Below are 20,187 nucleotides of genomic sequence, written 5' to 3' on the forward strand. Positions count from 1 at the left end.
TCTAGAGATAAGCGATGACACCTATGTGTGCAGCGTAAAGCTTTATGAAAGAGAACAAGGGAGCGCGTGGCAGATAGTCTCGAACCTATAATTGTGGCGATGCCGCAATTTTTTGCCGTGCTCTTGGTTTCCAGCGTCGTGACCACTATGACGTCATTGAAACCCAACTTAACTAGTGGTAAGTGAGCGACCTGTGGATGAAGCTTGCCTTGTGGTGACAATCACGTCGATCGACTCGGGCGGTGCGGCGTCGTCCAGCAGCGACGGGTCCGGGCTGGGTCCTGACTGGGCGCTGTCGTTCGGAGGCGCCGGCGACTCAGGCGTCTTGGTGCCCTTGAGGATGGACGAGCGCTTGGCCTGGTTGGCGGTGCCCTGCTCCGAGAAGGAGCGTATCCGGCGCACGGGCAGATGTGGCGCCCACTTGGTCACCGCGCCGAAAGGCTCGAAGGACGTCTTACGCGGAGCCCGCTTGCTGGTCTGCGGCTGCACCTGCACCGTGCGCGGAGCCTGTCAGGGGACGCCGTGCGGCAGGTGCCTTCCACTCACGTCCCGAGAGACGAAAACTCCCCATGCAAGTCTCGACCCAAAGTGACCCTCAGATTTCGTCGGAACTGTACTTGGCGGCCTAGTTGGCTCGGTGGCTTCATGAAGCACAAAGCGCGGAACTAGACACACATAGAGATGAAGCAGACGCCGTGTCGCGTCGTTTGTACTTATGTGCCGCGCTGTAAGCTTCATGAAAAAAAAAATGTAAATTGTGGAGTTTAACGTCCCGAAGCAACACGTCGGCTGGGAGGGACGTCATAGTGGAGGGTTCCGAATAAACTTCCGCTGCACAACACATGGGCGTTTTTGTATTTCGCCTCAGTCGAAATACGGCCGGCGCAGCCGGGATCGAACCCGCGATCTTGATCATTAGCAGCCGAACGCAGCCACTGAGCCACCGCGGTCCGCATAAGCTTCACGCTCCTCCTTGTCTACCTCGGGCCAAGATCCAAGAAACTTTTTTTTTTCGCGCTATTTAGATTCGCAAATGATTGCCACCCTTTTCGTTGGTTGTCACGACTGCCCAGAGCTTGAGCGCTAGCCAACCACAAAGCGGCTCTTGTTATGTCTGTGAAAGAGAACTTCGTCAAGGCCCTAAATATGAAATCACCGTTTTACAGCAAAGGTGCAAAAAAAAGAAGCTTTTTTTTTTTCGCACACTCGAAAGTAATGTTTGCGTGTTTTTTTTTTTCCACTTTTCAGCAGCACCGAAGCAGTGAGTATCCGCGCATTCATGTGACCAGAAGAACTACCGCCCTCTCGGATGGCGTTGGTGTATACATTCTCTTTCGCCATTTCTCCGAGCCGAAAGCACGAGGCTCCGCGGGCTTGTGTCGTTGCTTTGGTTCCTTTTTGATTGAATCACTTGAATCGGCTCTCGTTCGGCTGCGGATTTCTGCCTGCCGGCACTGCGACAAGTAGCCCTACTGGGCAGTGGAACAGATATATTTGTTAATTATAAATAAACTTTTGCTTCAGCATTAACGCACAGCAGCGTCCCAAAAACCATTAATGCTGGTTACACATTCGAATTCACGACCTGCTAGCGCATGCCTTTGAATTATGCAGATAACGAAGTGTGAGCGCGGCATATTGAAAAGTAATGCCTTTGTTTTCTGACCCGCGCATAAAACGATAAATTATGGTATTTAAAAACTGCAATGACGAATGGTGTCTAGACGAATCAGGCGCGCAGCAGCTGTACGCTAAAAGACGCCAACCCTGAAATTATTCTCTGCTTCGGCACAGGCCACGCCAACATGGTGAACGCTCGCGTATGGCAGGAAAGCTTGCTTCGGCGGCAGCCGCACAAAGACGAGCAAGGGAAGGGCTGCTTGTGCTCCGCACGCGATGGCTATTCCTTCCGCCCATCGTGCATCTTCTCACTTTCCGAGCGTGCCGTGCGCCGAGGGGCTCGCATACCTCCTCCTTGGCTTCGACGGACGGCTCCGGTTCCTGGTGGATCTTGTACTCCTTGACAAGCAGCGGGCCGCTAGGCGCGGGCCAGTCGCTCTGGGCCGGGCCCAGTGCGGCGCCATCGAGGGTCGTCCTGGTCTTTCTACTCATGGCCTCGGTCATCCGCACCATCTCCGGGCCCAGGCTCACGCGCAGCCGCTGCACACATAATGAACGGCAGCTGTTTTCTCCTCGTCAGGAGACAAGCGCCGTGTCCTTTATCTTGCCGAGCGGTAAACGATTATGCGTGAGAGCAGCCGAACGATCGCATAGACCGTGTCTCGCCTCCGAATCCCGCCATATTAACACTGCGTTCTGGCAACTTTTAATTTTGCTCCCTAAAGTGTGCAATTCACGGCCAGATTAAGAATAAAAATGCAGTCTGGCAGATTTTATTGCTGATTGAGAGCTTCCGCAACGAAATGCGGGGGTAAAGAATATTCGCACTGACGCGCCGGCGAAATGGGCGATATTTACTCTCGAGTGCATCGAAATCACATTTTGTTCCTGTCAGGCTGTCCAGCATGCAACCGTCGAAATAGCAGTGGCACGGGAAAAGACCTCCCTATTAGACCTCACGAGCGAGTAAATTGATCGACTCATTAGCGAACAGGAAAAAAGCTTTTGATTGAAAAAAGGGGTTACGTTCACGTGCGAGTGATATATACGTTACTGAATGAAGAAGTGAACACTGAAAAAGCGCAACCATGCACTGGAAATTAATGCTGGCAGATTTCCGCAAGTATAGTTGCAATAAAGTTCTTACATGCAGGTCCCGTATTCAAAAACATAACGACTGGCAAGTTTGAGCCCGCGAAAAACGCACCACATTGTCGTGCGGAGCCGAAAATGACTGAACCTATATACATTCTGCCTTAGAAGAATCCTCTGAATACTGATGTTGCTGCCCCTTGAAGTTGCCATTCAATTCGCCCTCGTACAAACGGCTGTTACAGAAGGGTGGGGAGTGGGGCTGGTAGGTACATGGCCACTCTCAAATAACAGCACAAAGACGCACAGTAACAAGAAACAAAGCTTGGCTTTTTGCAGCGTTGTCTAGCGCTCTCCCTTCCTACTCTGCAACTTTGTGTTTGTGTTGTCGCAGGCATGTCGCGGCGCGGCGGCGATGGTTTCCCCCTCCACGAGGACGGTTGACCACTTGCGACGCTGAAGGGTCAAGGCTACTCCGCCCCCTCCTAGTATTATAGCCGGGTAGCGAGCACTTGCAGGTTGTGGGAGCGGGGAGCAGTCGGTTGAAAGTCCCCGGCACCCTTCCCGACCTTCGCTTGTTAGCAGCGCTCCTCGTTAGGACCGTGGCTTTCCCTCGCGTTCCTTCTCAGTTTCTTCGTGTTTCTTCCCCCCCCACCCCCCCCCCCCACCTCTTCAACATCTGCAAATCGTTGGCGCACTGGGCCTTGATTATTCGTTTTTTTTTGTTTGCCACGAGAACGCGGTGACGGAAAAACTACGAGCCAGGCAGTTGGCTTGCAGATTTCAGCGCGTGCGGGCGTGTGTGAGGTCAGCCGGGGAAGTGGTCGGCAAGTGAGCCTAGGCGGGTGTTTTATGCGTAGAGCGCAGCGACAGCGGCTCTGAAGACCCGTGGCTCAAGCTCGCCCGTATCCGCAACACCCCATCAGCCCCGCGGGCATCCGCAGCCCGACGCTCCCTGTGACCGGACCTTGCCATCCCGCAGCTAAGCCACCGCTTCTCCCCCCTCGCTTGAGTCTTTTCTTTGTCCTGTTGCTGTTTCTCGTTCTATTTATTTGTACAGTATTGCTTTAATCGTGTAGCATTGTTGTATAGTTCCTGCCCTGATGTTTTCCTCTTCCTGTTAATAGTTGTTTGCGTCCTCATTTTGTGCTCGTTATTCGCGTCGCGTCTGTGCATTGACACTACTTTGCGGGACTTTGTTTTGTAATCTTTTGTGTTGTTCTTTGCTCAATTAAAGGGATTTGATAAGGATCTTGTATACGCCTCATGCCTCCGGTCTATGGCTAATCAGGCGTGGCCCCTAGCACCAGCCTCAGCAGTCGATCCTCATCTTTTGGACGCGGGTTTGAGAAGTTTGTCGCTCCTCCCCCTCCAAATTTACGGAGAGTGCAGGGGTGGGCAGGTTGGCCCGGTTAATTATAATTTAAACGTAAATCAACCATCAAGTCGCCCACAATATCATGACAGTTAGCCGCTGCCTTATTTCACACAATTTTACGTTCTACAGGTTTATTTATTTATTTTAGTACCTCCAAGACCCCAAACAAGTGGCATTACATGAGGGGTGGGTTTTACCGAAATACCAACAAAAAACGAACATATTCTGTACAATGCCAAAATCAAGGTTCAAAATACGAATGAAACATGCAAACAGCTCAGAAAATCAAGATGCAAAATGCTCAAATGCTTTCTGATACACGAAAAAAAAAGGCAAAAATAAAAGACAGGAAGAAGCGCTGAACGTTGGGTAAAAATTCAATAACCGATTAGAGAACAGTAAAAACCGCATAGTAAAATAAAGTGCAATGGGTCAACGTTAGAGGCGAACGGTACACGGAAACCTAAAATGTGTCTAAAGATTTAAGCTGATCTTTGAATGCAAGCGTGTCTTCTATTATTACAGCGGCATTTGGAAGGCCGCTCCACTCTTTTGCTGATCGGATGAAGAAAGACTGCGCAAATGTTTTTGTTTTCGGGGCAAGGGTATGACACCTGCTGATTGTTTTTGTGACGAGCTGAAAACAGCGAGTGGTTTGTGACGTAGATGCTGTGGGGACGCTTTCGTCCCCTGCGTTCACTTTCCCACATTGCACCCCCTACTGTAGTTAGCTCCTCCGAAACGCGCTCTTCTCAGTTTTGGTTACTTTAACTAACAGGGGAGGGCGCTCGCGTCGCAGCGACAGCAGCGCCACGGATGGCGTGTTTTGCCGCTCGCGCGCGGAGGAAGGCTTGATTTCTTCTCCCTGGGACCGGGGAACGCAAGCGGACGTTTCCGCGTGCGACTCCGCTCTTCGCCGCGGGCGCCTCTTGGTCGGAACTTGCTCCCGCCGAGCCCGTCCCGTCGGGCCTCGGAGTTTATCCCTTTGCCCTAGCGTGGGCGAACGTTCGCCCGTAGCCGTGCTGGTGAATCGGACTTCCTCGATTCCTCAGTGTATTTTGTTACTAGCTGGCGTTATTGTTGTTATAGCAATAAATGCCTTGTTTGTGTCAGCCAGTGTGTCGTTCCTTTGTTCCCGCAGAGCAAGGCCCGCCGTGGTCGGCGTGCGCTCGGTAGCGTACGCGACCACGGGGTGGGGTCCGCGCGGCTTTGAATTATGTCAGCCGCGCTTAAACGGGGAGAACGGATTTATCTCCCCCATTTTAAACCCCACATCTGGCGCCCAACGTGGGGTCTGCTCTTGGAACATTGGACGACTGTCAGTTCGGTTCGAGGAACGCTCTTTGTCCGGACTTGACAAGTGGTAGGCCTAGTGTGAATTTTGATCGCTAGGACCTGCGGCATGCTTTCTTGAGTGCGAGGTGTATTGCGCTGCAGCAAGTTTGAACTTTTCGACATGCTCAGCATGTTTTTTTTGTGAAGTTTTCTTCCTGGAGTTTCGTCAAGAACCACTTGGTCCGCATCGAGGGAGCGCGAGGCCTAGCGCCCGCGGAGTTGCCGAGCCCGAAGCGAGTGAGTACGGAAGCCGCGTGGGTGGTCCGAGTTTTCTGTATATATTTTCTCGCTTTCTCTTTTTCGACTCTGGGAGTCGCGGCTCCGGGAGCCGGGTGGCCTGGGCCACGGGTGCTGCTACGAGCTCGCTGGTATTGCAGCTCGGCACCGGGCGCTCCGACACCGTCCGATACGGTGGGCGCCGATCGCTCAGAAGCTGCTTTGTGCAGTGAGCGGGGAGGACCACCCCACAAAGCTGATGTCTCCTCGCGGCTGCGCGCACGAAACCCGTTTCGGGTCTTTCTTTTGTTGGGGGTCATCGACCGTCACTATGGTAGTGAGGCCTAAAGCTATTCATAGCTGCCTGCACCTTGTCAAAAGTGACATGACCACCGGACCGTGGTGTTGAGAGGGGGCGCACTTTGCTGGCCGCCTGTTTTTTTTTTAGCCTCGCATGAACTGAGCATTCTCGTTCAACTCAAGAAAGGGCTTTGTTTACTCGAACTTTGCGTTGCACAGCCGCCCGACACGTTTTGCTAGCGAGTTGAGCATTTGAGCCACGAGGCCCTTGTGTACGCCGTTTCCCCTCCCGTGACCTACGTTAAAGGCATGCAGAGTGTGTTTCGGAAATTTTGCAGATCCAGTGGAGCCACTCCGGCTTGCTGTCCTGTGCACATCGTCTCGCTGCCGCCTGCTGCGACGGAGCGGCCTGTATCCTGTTCGCCGCATCCATCCGGGGCAGCCGTGGCGAGACGAGACAGCAGCCACCTCTGGCTGCTGTTACCCTGGCGACTAGTGCAGAATCCTGGCCTGCAGTGGTCAACCGGCCCTCCTCTTCGCGGGCCTGCGGACACGTAGTCCGCGGGCCATGCGAGTCGTCCCAGCGGAGACCTTCACGCCGCCTTCGGAATACCGCGGAAGACTGCGTGCACGATGTCGGCGTGACCTCCGCTGCAAGACCTGCCTCAAGTGCATAAAGACCAGGAGACTCCTCCATAGCATGTAACTTGCAGGCGCGTGGGTCTATTTAAGGTTGGGGGGATGTGGGTACGCTTTCGTCCCCTGCGTTCACTTTCCCACATTGCACCCCCTGCTGTAGTTAGCTCCTCCGAAACGCGCTCTTCTCAGTTTTGGTTACTTTAACTAACAGGGGAGGGCGCTCGCGTCGCAGCGACAGCAGCGCCACGGATGGCGTGTTTTGCCGCTCGCGCGCGGAGGAAGGCTTGCTCTCTTCTCCCTGGGACCGGGGAACGCAAGCGGACGTTTCCGCGTGCGACTCCGCTCTTCGCCGCGGGCGCCTCTTGGTCGGAACTTGCTCCCGCCGAGCCCGTCCCGTCGGGCCTCGGAGTTTATCCCTTTGCCCTAGCGTGGGCGAACGTTCACCCGTAGCCGTGCTGGTGAGTCGGACTTCCTCGATTCCTCAGTGTATTTTGTTACTAGCTGGCGTTATTGTTGTTACAGCAATAAATGCCTTGTTTGTGTCAGCCAGTGTGTCGTTCCTTTGTTTCCGCAGAGCAAGGCCCGCCGTGGTCGGCGTGCGCTCGGTAGCGTACACGACCACGGGGTGGGGTCCGCGCGGCTTTGAATTATGTCAGCCGCGCTTAAACGGGGAGAACGGATTTATCTCCCCCATTTTAAACCCCACAATGCTTAACGGAAATGAACAGTAGGAACGATGAAAAAGGGCTAAACTGGCTGGTTTTCGACGGTGCTTTAATAATGGCCAGCTGGATCAATTCTTCAGATCGGTTACACTTGTGTAGGATGAATAATCGAAATGAACAAATTTAATGGCGTGATTTCGTTAGTTTATATGCTCTCAGAAAGGAATTCTTCATGTGGTTTCCAAATGGTGGCTGCATATTCTAAATTTGGGCGCATTAACGTGGTGTAGGCTAGTAATTGTACATGTGCTGGGGCAAGCTTCATTGAGCGTTGAAGATAGCCAAGGGGTCGGCGGGATGCTGCAGTGATGTGGTTGATGTGCGTCGACCACGTAGGACCGTCAGACGGGTGTAATCCAAGATATTTGTATGCTTTAGTAGCATGCAAACGAGAACCGCAGATAAAACTAGCTATGGGGTATTAAGTTGCAGCGTCTATGGAAATGCATCACCTTACACTTAGCAATATTTAAAGACATTTGCCATTTTTCACGCCAGTTTCCTACTGCTACAGTAAGTCATGTTGTAAGCTAATACTGTCTTACAACAGTGTTAGTTATGCAACAGATTGGTAGTTATAAGAGTGCATTTCATACGTGACTGTCAAGGTACCGTGGTCCTGCCGTGCCCTCACAGTTACTTTTGCGCTTCATGACTGGCACTGTCATTCAATTTGAAATATTGTGAGATAAATAGATCTGTTTTGTTTGTCTGTTTTATGGTGGGTTAACGTCCCAAAACGACTCAAGCTATGAGGGACGCCGTAACTAAGGGCTCATAATATTTCGACCGCCTGGGGTTCTTTAAAGGGACTATGCAATATTCATTGAGATTACGTAAAGATAGGCAATCCATCATTCGTCACCCCCAGCGCAAGAATTTTTGAGCTAGCATCAATAACAACGAAGTTATAGACGATTAAAAATCACGCTCCTCCTCTCCCCCCTCAACTCGTACGCGCGGGGCACCATAAAAAAAAATAAAGAAAACAGCTCCGGGACTGGGCTCCGCCCATGAATACGTCATTCGCTGACGTTCGGTTTACGACTTCCGGTTGTCGCACTCCCGAGGAGCAGCATGCGTCGGCAGCGTCTCTCCGGTCTCCGCGCTTTCTTGGCTCCCGAACTCGCGACAGAAAGAGGCGGCAGAGGTAAATTAAAACCATATGCGCGAAGGCAATGCTCTGGCTCGCGCTTGCCCGAGGGGGTCGCGCGGCGGCTCGGGCAGACGATTTTCACCGCTACCGGAAGTGTGCCCGTGACATCCTAGCTGCCGCGGCTCGATCGAATGACAGCGTGTGGTGGCCTGCCGACGTCATGGGACTAGTGACGTCTGTTTTCCCGATTTTGGTTTCAAAATGGCTCCCTACCAAGACACCAAGCGACCCGCGAATTTTAAAAAACACGATTTCTAAAAATTCATAATAAATTGCCGGCTCAGTTCCGAAGTCTCATACTTGATGTCAATGCTTCTGAGCATCACTTCTAACATTTACAAGCGGCTTTTAATTCTTTGCATGGCCCCTTTAACGTGCACTGACATCGCACAGTACGCTGGCCGCAAGAATTTTTCCTCGATCGAAATTCGACCGCCGCGTAAATATATATGAATTATATAAGTTAATGGTTACGTGAGCAATAATCATATATAAATTCATAAATAGATATGAATTACATATGACTATTGTTCACGTAACCGTTGGCTTTCAAAGCATGAGTTATGGTAGAACATCTTATCGTTCGCCATTGATTTTTCAACAACAAAGTGCAGAAATGTTTTACAAATAGAGTGTAAATAAAAAATCGTTCTTTCTATATTTTTTGTTTGTTTTTTTTATATACGGAAGTCTGTCCGCCCCCCCTAGAACCAATCGCTGGGACCGCTATTGCCTCTGACGAAGTTGTGCACCCATGCTCGAAACCCCACTCCCCCCCCCCCCCCCCATTGTGCAGTGGGCGAGCCGTGTTGACCCTCTAGATTAAGGATCCTCATTCAGTGAAGCAGTTTAATGCGGTTTTATTTATCAGAACTCGCGACACTGACGCGGCGGTTTCCGAGATATTGCACTGGCCGGCACCGCGGCCAGTTTCAACTGCACACTCGCGTTCACCCATAGGCTCACCAGTTCATATCACCCGCCATCGCCTCAGACGTAATCTTCATTGTGCCTGGAAGAGAACCTGAAGAAGTGTGAACTGTTGGGCTTAACGTCCTGAAGTGACTCATGGTCTGTGAGGTACGCCGTTTAGTGGAGGGCTCCGAATTAATTTATCATCGCACGGCACACGAGTGCATTTTGCGTGTAGCTGTGCTGGTTGGCTCGTATTTGAGGTAATTACCGGTGGGAAAAAAAGCGCGAAAAGAACGAAGATTATGAGAAAATTACTGCAGCTGCGTCCTGCGTTCTTTGATTCTTGGCCTTTCCGCCTTCCGGTCATTACCCTAAAAGCATTGTACACATAACGCATCTTGGCTATGACGCATTAAACAGTGCTAGCAGTGCTATAACAGGGGCTTGTTGGTTTTGTATCTTGGTATATAGCGCGCTACTGCACAACGCAAATTACAGACGAAGAAACACACGTTTGCTGTGTGTGTTTCTTCGTGTAATTTGTGTTGTGTAGTAGCGCGTTATAACCAAGACGCATTAAACGTTTATAACTTCCAAAATTTTTATCACTCGCGTGATCGTACTGAGAACCTACAAAACTTGAGCTATATTTATATAGCATGTATACAAGCCGTGAAAATGTGGGCAAACGCTTCTAGTTCATGCGGCTGTCACCACGTGTTGCGTGGCGCAAAACAAAAAAAAAATACCGCGCGATTTTTGAACGTTTGGTATACACCACATACGGCCGTCAGAACAAGTCACTGCGCGCGCAGGAAGCATTTTGTAAGTTAGATTCTGTAGCCTACAGAAAGAGTAGGTCATCAATATCAACATCTTCGCGCAACTTCTCACCGCACTCTTTAGTTTTTCTCTCCAAATACAAATGAAAATATTCCCTTTGAGTTACGCGGTGTTCGCTACTGGCGGCGGAGAAGTGGCATTATATCTGTGCGTGCTATTTTGTCGCCAGCAGGGAGTTTCTCGCGAGTATACGAACCTTGGAGCGGTTCCTCCCTCCGGACTCGCCGAACTGGTCGAACGTGTCGCTGCTGGTACGTTTTCGCGACGTTCGGGACCACTGCTGCTCGAGGACGCTCAGGTCTTCCTCCAGGTTGGCCATGAAGCGCTCCACAACGGCGGTGGTGAAAATGACGCAAATGTCGCTCGGCAACAAGAAGGTGCTGACAAAGCTTGCAGCCACGGTATACGAAAACAGCAGCGGAGCCCTGGAGCAGAAAGACGGAGCGTCGAAAGATGAGGGAATTAAGCAGACATTTTAGAAGTAGAAACTCGAAACCAGGCAGCAGATCTGTTCTTCGCAGCTAATTCTATTGCTGCCCGCCTTTGCTTCTAAAACAACAACAACAAAAAAATAGGCGTAGCTTTGTCGTTACGCACACAACTTCTTTCCCCTGAGCTTGGCGCATGAAAGCCTTAGTCGCTTATGCGCCATTCAACTCAACTCAACAACTTCTTTCCGTTCAATGAGTAGTTCTGCGATCCCAGTGTGCTTTGGTCCACGAGCAAACATGCAAACGTCGTTTGCTTCCGATCATTCAAATAAGTGGAATGTGAGAACAGCGGTTTTTCGAAACCGAATCGAATACGAATCGAATATTTTTGCGAATATTCGCAACTTGTGCAAACATTAGTTCAAAACGAATATTCATGCGAAACAGAGAAGCGCTGTAGCGGCGGCACTGTAAGTCATGGAGTTGAAGTTGTAGCTGTCGATAAGCAAAACACTGACTTCGAATAGGGGAGGGGGGCGCAATACGAAGTCAATATATTTACTTTATGACCATCACGTGATGCGCGTAGAAAAACTGCCTCTTGATACTGATGACTACAGCGAACAATCTAGCGCCAAATGTCAGCTGATGAGAGGGACGAGAGTTTGGACCACAACCTTCGGTAATGATCATGCAGGCAGGGTTTGCTGAGCCTGGCCGAACTTTGTCGTACTGGCCAATTTCGAAGGCCATGTGTATGAGCACTTCCACACGAATGGACCGCGGCGCGGCGCTGAACCATCCTTCTCGGACAGAACGGACGCGGAGCAGCATGCTGTGCGGCACCGGAGTGAACACTGTTGTTTGAACGGCCATCGAAAAAAAAAAAAGCTACTGCTTGCCCTCTTCGAACTTCGCACCAATTAGTCAAAATCTAGATTCGAGAACTTGGGAACGAATTCGATTCGTTTCGAATTATTTTGAGCATGCAGTACTTGATTAGTTCAGCGAATCGAATGGAATATAGTATTCGACTCCCTATTCGAAAATTTCGAATATTCGAATTTCGAATAAGATGTGTTTTCGTCCTTCTTTAATACAAGAAAGCAGTAAAAAATACGGGTAATTCAAACAGTAGCGTAAAAGAATCAAGTAGATGACCAGTGGAGCGTCACTCACACTTTTTCACGCAGAGTGCAACAGGAGAACATTTTATCTGTTCTGACACTTTTTCTGGCAACCAGAGGACCAGGCACGTACGGAAGTATATCTAGCCCAGAATGCCCTGCAGATGAGCTGCTCAAAACCTAGAGTGAACATTCTACTGAAACCCTACTCGCAGTTCTGTGCGCGCTTAGCGCATACTAAAAGGGTTAGTTATTGTCAGACTGTTCGTTTAATGGAATTGGCAGTCTACTTTTTAATTACCTTTTCAAGCCCAATGCGACAATGAAATCCTTGAAAAGGTAGTGTTGGGAGCCGAACCGATCAATAATGAAAAAATTCAGGGTGGCACTTTGTTGACCTCAAGTGCAGTCAGAAGAAAGCCTTAAGCGCGGTGTTGCTGCTTGTGTCCCTGATGTGTGGTTAAGAGGTTAATTAAGTACACAATTGTTTGTGAATCTTAAATGCTGGAGACACTGGAGGGCGTTTGGGAGGCATCCGTCTAATTCGATGCCTTTCTGCAAACACTCTCCAGCGTCCTAGACAAGGTGAAGTTGGCAGGAAGTAGCGTAGCCATTAGCACGCTCGGCTGCGGAACAGACGGATGGTTGTTCGAATCACATCGCACACAAACTTTTTTTTTTCTGGTCTGACTAGAAAAAGCGTGACACCTCCGCTGACAACCGTCTGTCGACAACGATGAGGCATTAAAGGCCTTCGCCTTAAAAGAGCCAGCCACCCCTGAGACATCTGTCGACCATTTATTGAACCTCTCTGACCTGATTCCTACAGATTGGCAAACAAAGAGCGCCGGAAGCGTTGTGCCCGCGATGCGTGTTGAAATGACGCTTTTGTGACTTCAACTCGTCGCCTTCTCGATGCGACTTTGGATAGCGCAGTGAGCTGGCTACAGTGCCGACGCATCTAATCCGTCGCCCAATGAGTCCCGCACTAAGAAGCTGCTGTTTTTTGTAAGCCTGAGAACGCAGCCATCGCCGAAGCCCGCACACCTTCACAGCAAGCGGATCTGTCAGGGGCAGTCTTTTGCTGAATTTCATGTTTGTGACAAAAAAATTATAACCCTGTATAACTTCATGTTTCCAAGTACGCTGCAACGGACTGTTTAACCATATTATGCTGCAACAAAGCGGAACGCTGGGCTTTCAAATCTACGCATGGACCTAACGAGGGGCGCGGGAGCGCTAATTAGACGAAAGCCCCCTCCCTATAAATGTGGTCGATGCATTACAATGAGATTTATTGTCGTTTCAGTCTTTTCTTATAATGCGGACACATTGTATTTGGGTGTCCGCTCTTCTAATCTGCTCGACCGTACCGTGCTCTAGCTTTTACGTTTGAGTCATAACTTGATAAGCAATGCGGTCACGTTTGTTCTCCACTGGCGCTCGACTGACCTGAAACCCAAATTGCACAGCACACGCAGGGCCAGCCTCGAGAACACGGCCGTCTGGTCGCCAATGATGATCACCATGAACAGCAGGCAGGCCGTGATCACTTTGATCTGAGGCGCAGGGACAAGCGGTGAAGGCCATTATAGGGTGCGTTTAGACACCCTGCCCTACGTATACAGGCGTATATAGTGTACCTGAACCCGACCGGATAAAACCAAAAAAAAAGCGCATGTTGTAGCATGACAGAAAACTACCAGCATTTTCACGCACTTTTAGGTGAGCCTGTTCTGAGCACGTACAGAATGTTCACAAAAAATGAGCCAAGAGTTAATACTTGGCCTCTGGGTGGAAAGCACGGAAGGAAAAACAGCGCCTCTCATCTTACGAATTGTTCACTGTTTTCATTCTTGTCAGTTTATCACATGTAAATAGCAATCCTTATATCCAGCAGAGGTAAGTAAAAAAAAAAAAATAAAAACACTTCCAAAAGCCGTCGCAGCCGAACAAGCATGAAAAGAGAAATTGATTGTGTAGAAAGCTCTGAAATTTATACTAGTACAAGGTGAAGAAAGTTGCGTCCAGAAGACTTGATTATTGAAAGCTGTTATAAAAATGGTGGAACCATGCCTCGTTTAAGATTACAAAAACAGTTTAGCAAAAAACAACTGAAGCGGTTACGAAAACAACGTCAGTGGGATAACTCTCATGAGTTTTGATGCAAGATTGCGCGCGTTATTTCGGGACAAGCTTGTATATAACCTAAAGACGAACGCTCGAGATGGAAACATGCTACAGTACCGTGTATTTACAAATTCGGTGGCTTCACGCCCTTAGGGACCCTATACAGTGTTCTCTGGCAAGGACCCTCGGAATTTATTTGGGCAAAGAAACTAACAATGACAAACAAACAACATAAATAAGTCGTGCTCTAGAAAGAAAACAATTTTTGCACACTTTTTGGCAACTAGTTCTTTAGGCTAGGACAGGCATACACTCTTAAAATAATATCCGGAACTTCCTTCTCTATAAAACGTTTCCTTCACTAAGAAACGTCAAGCAGGTGTGCCTGTCGTACTGCCTCTTGAAGGCTGCTATCCATGTCATAGGGGAAAGGTACCCCCCCCCCACTTACACGCACGCACGCACTCAGTGAGAGAGAGATAGCAGCAGCATCGACAACCCGAATTCGCCGTCGCCGTGTTATCCCAGGAATTCTCTTGCAGAGCTTCGACGCTCGTGAATTCCCTCAGGTGACCACGATCGCAAGTTTTACGATAGAAAGGGAATGCGCAGGACCAACACACCCAATTTGCAGCACTAACCAGAGGCAAAAGTTTGCCGCCGTTGGGCGTCTTGTTTGCGTCACTCAATTTCTACAAAAAGACTTAGTGAATGAATATCTTATAAAACTGCTGAGAGAACCTTATCTGGATCAGCTTATATCAGTTCACAATGATCAGATTAGGAAACGTTAGCGTTCCACAGATGTCCTGTGTAGGCAGTATGACATAGTAGGGAGTAATTAATCCCTTGCAGTGCACCTGAAAGCGCGATATCGACAGCGAACGCAGTGTTGTGCACATATGTACGTGCAGTGCTTCTCACGTTCATCAGCTCAGCAGCCATTTCCTCCGGTGTCATGATGCCGGTCACCTGGATGAGGATGACCGGCACAAAGGCGGTGATGGGCTGGGGCAGGAAACCAGTGGCCAGGGTCACCACCGTCACCAGGATGCAGTAAACGGATCGCATTTCCTGCCAGCGGAACAAGCGCCGCCAGCTGTAGTAAGCACCGGAAATGACTTATGCACGCTCCTGCAGTTTTGCTTGGCTCTTTTCTACGAGCGCTTTCAGCATGTATGCTCGTACACTTTCAGAGAATATTCCTGTGTTGTATGCATGGGAACCCTGCCCAGATCTGCTCGTGTTTGGATGGGTCGATCGTAACCTGGTCATTACGGCATATGTCGCCAGACGGCACAAACTGTAGTTACCACAAGCAACAATCAGTAGTATTCTCGCGTTTATTCAGTCCGCATTTCTTTTTTCGTTGGGAGATCTTTCGTGGCTCTCGAGGAGCACTTCTCCCGGTCAAATCTTTGAACGCAGGGCATTGCACTGTGCGAGCAACGGCTTTCCTGAACAACAAACCACGTCATGAAACTGCAGGGTGAGAAATGTGAACGCGACAATCGCCTAACAATCCTGGCTGGAGTAGAAATGCAAGCCCCGAATTCCTGGTTTCGTTGAGTCGCACATGGTCGGGGCGACGGCGCACCTGGCTGGCGAGGGCGAACGGCACCAGGTAAAGCGGCAGGCTGTAGCCAAGGCAGCTGGGGCAGCTCCGGCGAGAACTCTTGGGAGCCACGAGCAGGCTGAGTCGTTTGAGCCCTGCGGATGAGTACGCCGCGGTTGGCGTCAAGGTCACCACCGCACTGCTCAATCTTTGAATTACGCCTTATCCTTGTTCTGCCTAAGCGGTCAGTGATCATACATGGTTCACATAAAAAGAACCTCGCTTTTTTGTGTTTTTTTTCCACTGACAGCGTTTCGGGCGCTTTAGAAACGTCAGGGCAAAAGAAGAACAAATGGCAGTCACTCGCACAACCGCACACGCACGAGTGTGAAGCAATCTGATCTCCGAAGGTATATTTCGAGGCTGGGGTTCACAGAGGAGCCATACTTCCGGCGGTGCATACGGTGGTGCTGAGAAATAGGACGACGGTGAAAAAAAGAAACGGTTCTAGACATATTAAGCGCTGCTCGCAGGTTGTCACTAGCGATATTCGAGCGACCTCGGCAGCTAGACAGCACAGCAGCCTCGCGAAAAAGGACCAGATTTCTGTTTCCGACGCACACTCGCACGGAGAAAAATTCGGAATGTAATACTGGCCTTGAAAACAAAGCAAATGTGCGTGAACTACGCAGGTGTTAGTTCGTCTGGAACTGGACAGAGGGTAGCACATGCGTTGCACGTACTGAAGTTTTAATGTAGTCTAACTGTACGGCTTTCATGTCACCCTTCCACACGTCAGCAATCGACATGCACAATTGAGTGTGCCAGTCACACCCTGTTGCGCACACGTCTGATTTCCCGGTGTATACAAGCAATCAAAGCTGGCCACCAACCAGCAAACTTTCCTCGATTCGGATCGTGCCTTAGGTCTCTTGATACGGATGTCCCCGAAGCTGATGGATCATGCGTGCACGGTGACTCACAGGCAGGATTGACGCTGCTTTGGCCGTTGCTGGACTTCTTGTCGTCATTGGACGTCGCGGGTGGCGGTGCGCCTACGTCGCGATTCTGCACCTCGGGGCTCTCCGAACAGATGGCTGGCAGAGCACACACTGCGGAGAAAAGTGCAACACTCTGTCACCCGGAATCCCAGGCGCACTGCGTTCGCAACACAGCCGCACCACTTGACGTGTCCGGTGGCACATAAGCTATCGCACGAAGCAAAGCTTGGCGCTAGGAAATGGCTTCATAGAAGGCATCCAGGCAGTTAATCTCGGATCGCGCAGCAGTAGTGAAACATCTGGACTCCTGGTCATTACTGTGAAGGATAAAAAATTTCTGCCACACAGGGCAGTGATGTTGCGTGCGGCACGGAGAAAAATAAAGCTGTGGCTTGAACCATAGCGCTATCTCTGGCAGTAAATGCGGCAAAGCTGCGGTGCTATTGTTTCACACTGGCTAAGAGGCATCCTGCAAAGAACACAGTTAAGCGAGATTATGTTCCCCATTGAAAGTCCACTTGCCCTGACATCGTACAGCAACGGGCGTTTTTGTGTTTCGCCTCCACCAAAATACGTCCGCTACGGCCAGAATCGAACCCGCGACCTTGGAATCAGCATCCGAACGCGAGAGCCCCTAAGCCACCGCGGCGGGTATCAACGCAAAGTGATCATGTCAAATCGCAACTTCTATTTTAACACTAAACGAACAATATCACCATCGCACTACCAAAAGATTTATGAATGCTATTTTAATACATCTATCCCAATGTTTTATTCGTCCCTGAACAGCAGATCAGTAGAAATATGTTTCTTTTGTGCTGGCAAATAATCATAAGTTGAAAGCATTCATAATCGGATAGCCTGCATAGTGTATCTCTATGCTGAAATCATGATATATGCTGTATCTCTATGCTGAAATCATGATATATGCTGATATCATGTTCAGCTATGAGTACGTTAAAAGGACGGAGCTGAAAGTAACGAGAGTATTAGATTAATTCATGGAAAATTTTCTCTGCCTTTCAGAATGCTTTGTGGCCATTAATAAAGCGTTATGAAAATGAAACATCGCCTCCCCCCTCCCCCCTTTTTTCCACCAGCGTAGGGAATGCATTGGATGGACTGACGATGGTGAACACTTTGGATAGTAAAGGATGTTCGAATACCTTTTCAGAGCTAAAATATGCTGCCCATGGTCATGGCCGACAGAACTGTTCAAAACAGTTCGGGAAGCGGCCCCATCACATGCTTCCACTGCTTTGAGATAAAAAGGTTGTGCTTTTCAGGAGAGGAAATATACTACCCCGTTTAGTTACAGTGACGATCTGATATGGTACTGCTGGCTCCTCTGCAAAAATCTCCTTTCAGGCCTCGCAGGCTTGCAAAAAACTTTGCCGGCAGATGGCTTTAAGCTGCCGCAGTAGCCACAGAATGCACGGTTTCCGGAATCCTAGGCATTCAAGAATAATAATCACACTTTCAAAGCACAGAGACATCGATTCCGCAATTTTCGACGTGTTATCTATCAAGCTTCAAGGTCAGGAACCAGGTATGCTGCATGATGGACATCGAAAAGAACGACTGCACTCCACGAAGATCTGTGTTGTAATGCGCTGATGTTCTGTTGTCTTTAAGCTGTCTGTCCAGTTCAGATATGTTACCGTGGTCGAGAGACATCACTGTACTGTGAACGCAGGCTTCTGCAGACTTAATTCGGTTTTACGCCTTTATTTTTTCGAAATCGAAACACGTTGATCATCCTTCGCGCTCAATCTTGTCCCTATCTCGTTTACCACTTGACTTGCGGAGTACGTATGTCCTCGCCACGTTAGATCAACACGCAGAAATAGGGGGCACTCGTACTCGTAAGGAAGCCGTCCGCAGCCTCTCGAGAACATAGCACTTCCCCTGTTATCTGGAGTCCCCGTGCACCGTCTTTCGAGGAATTTGGATGCGCCGAGGGCGAGAAACTTGGAGGAAGGTTGGAGCAGCCTGCATGAGTGGTAGCGGCGATTTATAAATGGATTGAAACGTGATTGCGTCTTCATAGCTAGCGCTCAGCATGCGCATTATAACGCGTGTAATCGGCATTCTATTTTCTTTAATGCGTTAAATTACTACCCCTAGCTTCGCAAAAGTTCTGTCCATCTGGTATTGTATGATGCCGCTGAGTGGAATGTGGAGAGATGGGAGAGTGGAGAGGAGGAAACGTGGCGGCAAATCGGAAGTGGACAGGGAGAGGATGGGATATACAGAAGGAAAGCGCAGCCCACACGCTCTGTAACACGCCAGCGGCGGTGCCCGCACGATCTGTTTTTTTCTGAGTGAAGTTTCCACCATCCGGGTACCCTCCGCGGGATGCTCATCCGGGCATCCGCCGGTAAAAATGCATCTCCACCTACAAGCATCTACCGACCACCCACCTACTAACCTCCACTCTCAAAAGGCCTCCACGCATCCTCATCCAACCTCTAGAAGGCTCCACCTTCCAGACGCCTCCAGAATCCTCTGCGTACCATAAACCTATGGTGAAAATAAATTCCAGGTCGCAAATGGTGCGTCTAGCAGATGAATCTGATTACAGGCGCAAGAGCCAGGTTGATTATAAGGCTAACGCATATACCGTCCAACAATGAATCGCATTGATCGGCTGCGACTTCTATATATTGATCTTTATATTCTTTTATTTATCACTTTCATGACGTGAAAGACGTTGTCGACAGCTTTCTTAACAAAACCCCTGTACACCTTTCCCATTTGGCACAGAGCAGACCTCACAAAACAGCTTTCCCGCCTCTGTCGACAGTGCACAAGTCATGGTACCCATCCATGAAACACGGGGGACCCCTGCGTGGAGGAATGGGGCGGCAGTCACTTCCCTGCGTCGCACTGACACGGACAGCCGGGAGAAGAGGGGGACGTCATTGTTGCCATACGACCCACCGGCTAAAATAGGGGGCACCACGCGGGCTGTGAACTTGCCAGACGAGAAAAAAAAAAAACGCCGCTCGGGCCACGTTTGTAAAAAGAAATGAAAGACGATCAATGCGGAGGGGTATGCGCTGATATTGCAATGCCGGTTGAGTGACCGATTTGTGTTGAACTGCATTCACTCACGGCTGTTATGAACAGGCCTACGGGAGACGCTGCAGCGGAGCCGCCAAACGATGACAACGTCGCGCCGAACGAGCGATGGCCTGTCGTGTACTGCGCGACAACGCGCATCGGCAAGAGCCGGCTATTGTGGAGCATGTGCCGACGGCGTGGCATCGAATGGACGTCAAGAGATCATGTCATCCTCCTCACCCGCAAGCTCGCCGCCTTGCAAGGTTTGTGACCACCGGGTGGGTGGACGGACGGACGGACGGACGGACGGACGGACGGACGGACGGACGGACGGACGGATGGATGGATGGACGGACGGATGGATGGATGGACGGACGGACGGACGGACGGACGGGTTGATGGATGGACGGATGGACGGACGGATGGATGGATGGACGGACGGACGGACGGACGGACGGACGGACGGACGGACGGATGGATGGATGGACGGACGGACGGACGGATGGATGGATGGACGGATGGATGGATGGATGGATGGATGGATGGATGGATGGATGGATGGATGGATGGATGGATGGATGGATGGATGGATGGATGGATGGACGGACGGATGGATGGATGGATGGATGGATGGATGGATGGATGGATGGATGGATGG

The 20,187-nt window shown here is 50.1% G+C and overlaps 1 protein-coding gene across 6 annotated transcripts in view; it reads right to left on the reverse strand.

The window, feature by feature from the left end:
• LOC149352552 (uncharacterized) overlaps positions 1 to 20,187 on the reverse strand; it is an 84,634-nt gene that overhangs the window by 17,512 nt on the left and 46,935 nt on the right. For all 6 annotated transcript variants that reach the window (XR_016290810.1, XR_016290811.1, XR_016290809.1 and 3 more), the window contains exons 2-8: positions 16,446 to 16,574; positions 15,505 to 15,617; positions 14,832 to 14,981; positions 13,230 to 13,336; positions 10,416 to 10,644; positions 1,969 to 2,160; positions 209 to 489 (exon numbers count right to left, since the gene is read on the reverse strand). Coding sequence is in view for 3 of the 6 variants with exons in the window: in XM_089581742.1 (XP_089437868.1) it covers positions 209 to 489; positions 1,969 to 2,160; positions 10,416 to 10,644; positions 13,230 to 13,336; positions 14,832 to 14,981; positions 15,505 to 15,617; positions 16,446 to 16,574 (1,201 nt within the window). In the remaining 3 variants the exon portion in view is untranslated. The remainder of the gene's footprint in view (positions 1 to 208; positions 490 to 1,968; positions 2,161 to 10,415; positions 10,645 to 13,229; positions 13,337 to 14,831; positions 14,982 to 15,504; positions 15,618 to 16,445; positions 16,575 to 20,187) is intronic.

The sequence above is a fragment of the Amblyomma mixtum genome, chromosome 3, assembly GCF_055824585.1.
Source record: "Amblyomma mixtum isolate Tamu chromosome 3, ASM5582458v1, whole genome shotgun sequence".
In the NCBI taxonomy this organism is placed as follows: domain Eukaryota; kingdom Metazoa; phylum Arthropoda; class Arachnida; order Ixodida; family Ixodidae; genus Amblyomma; species Amblyomma mixtum.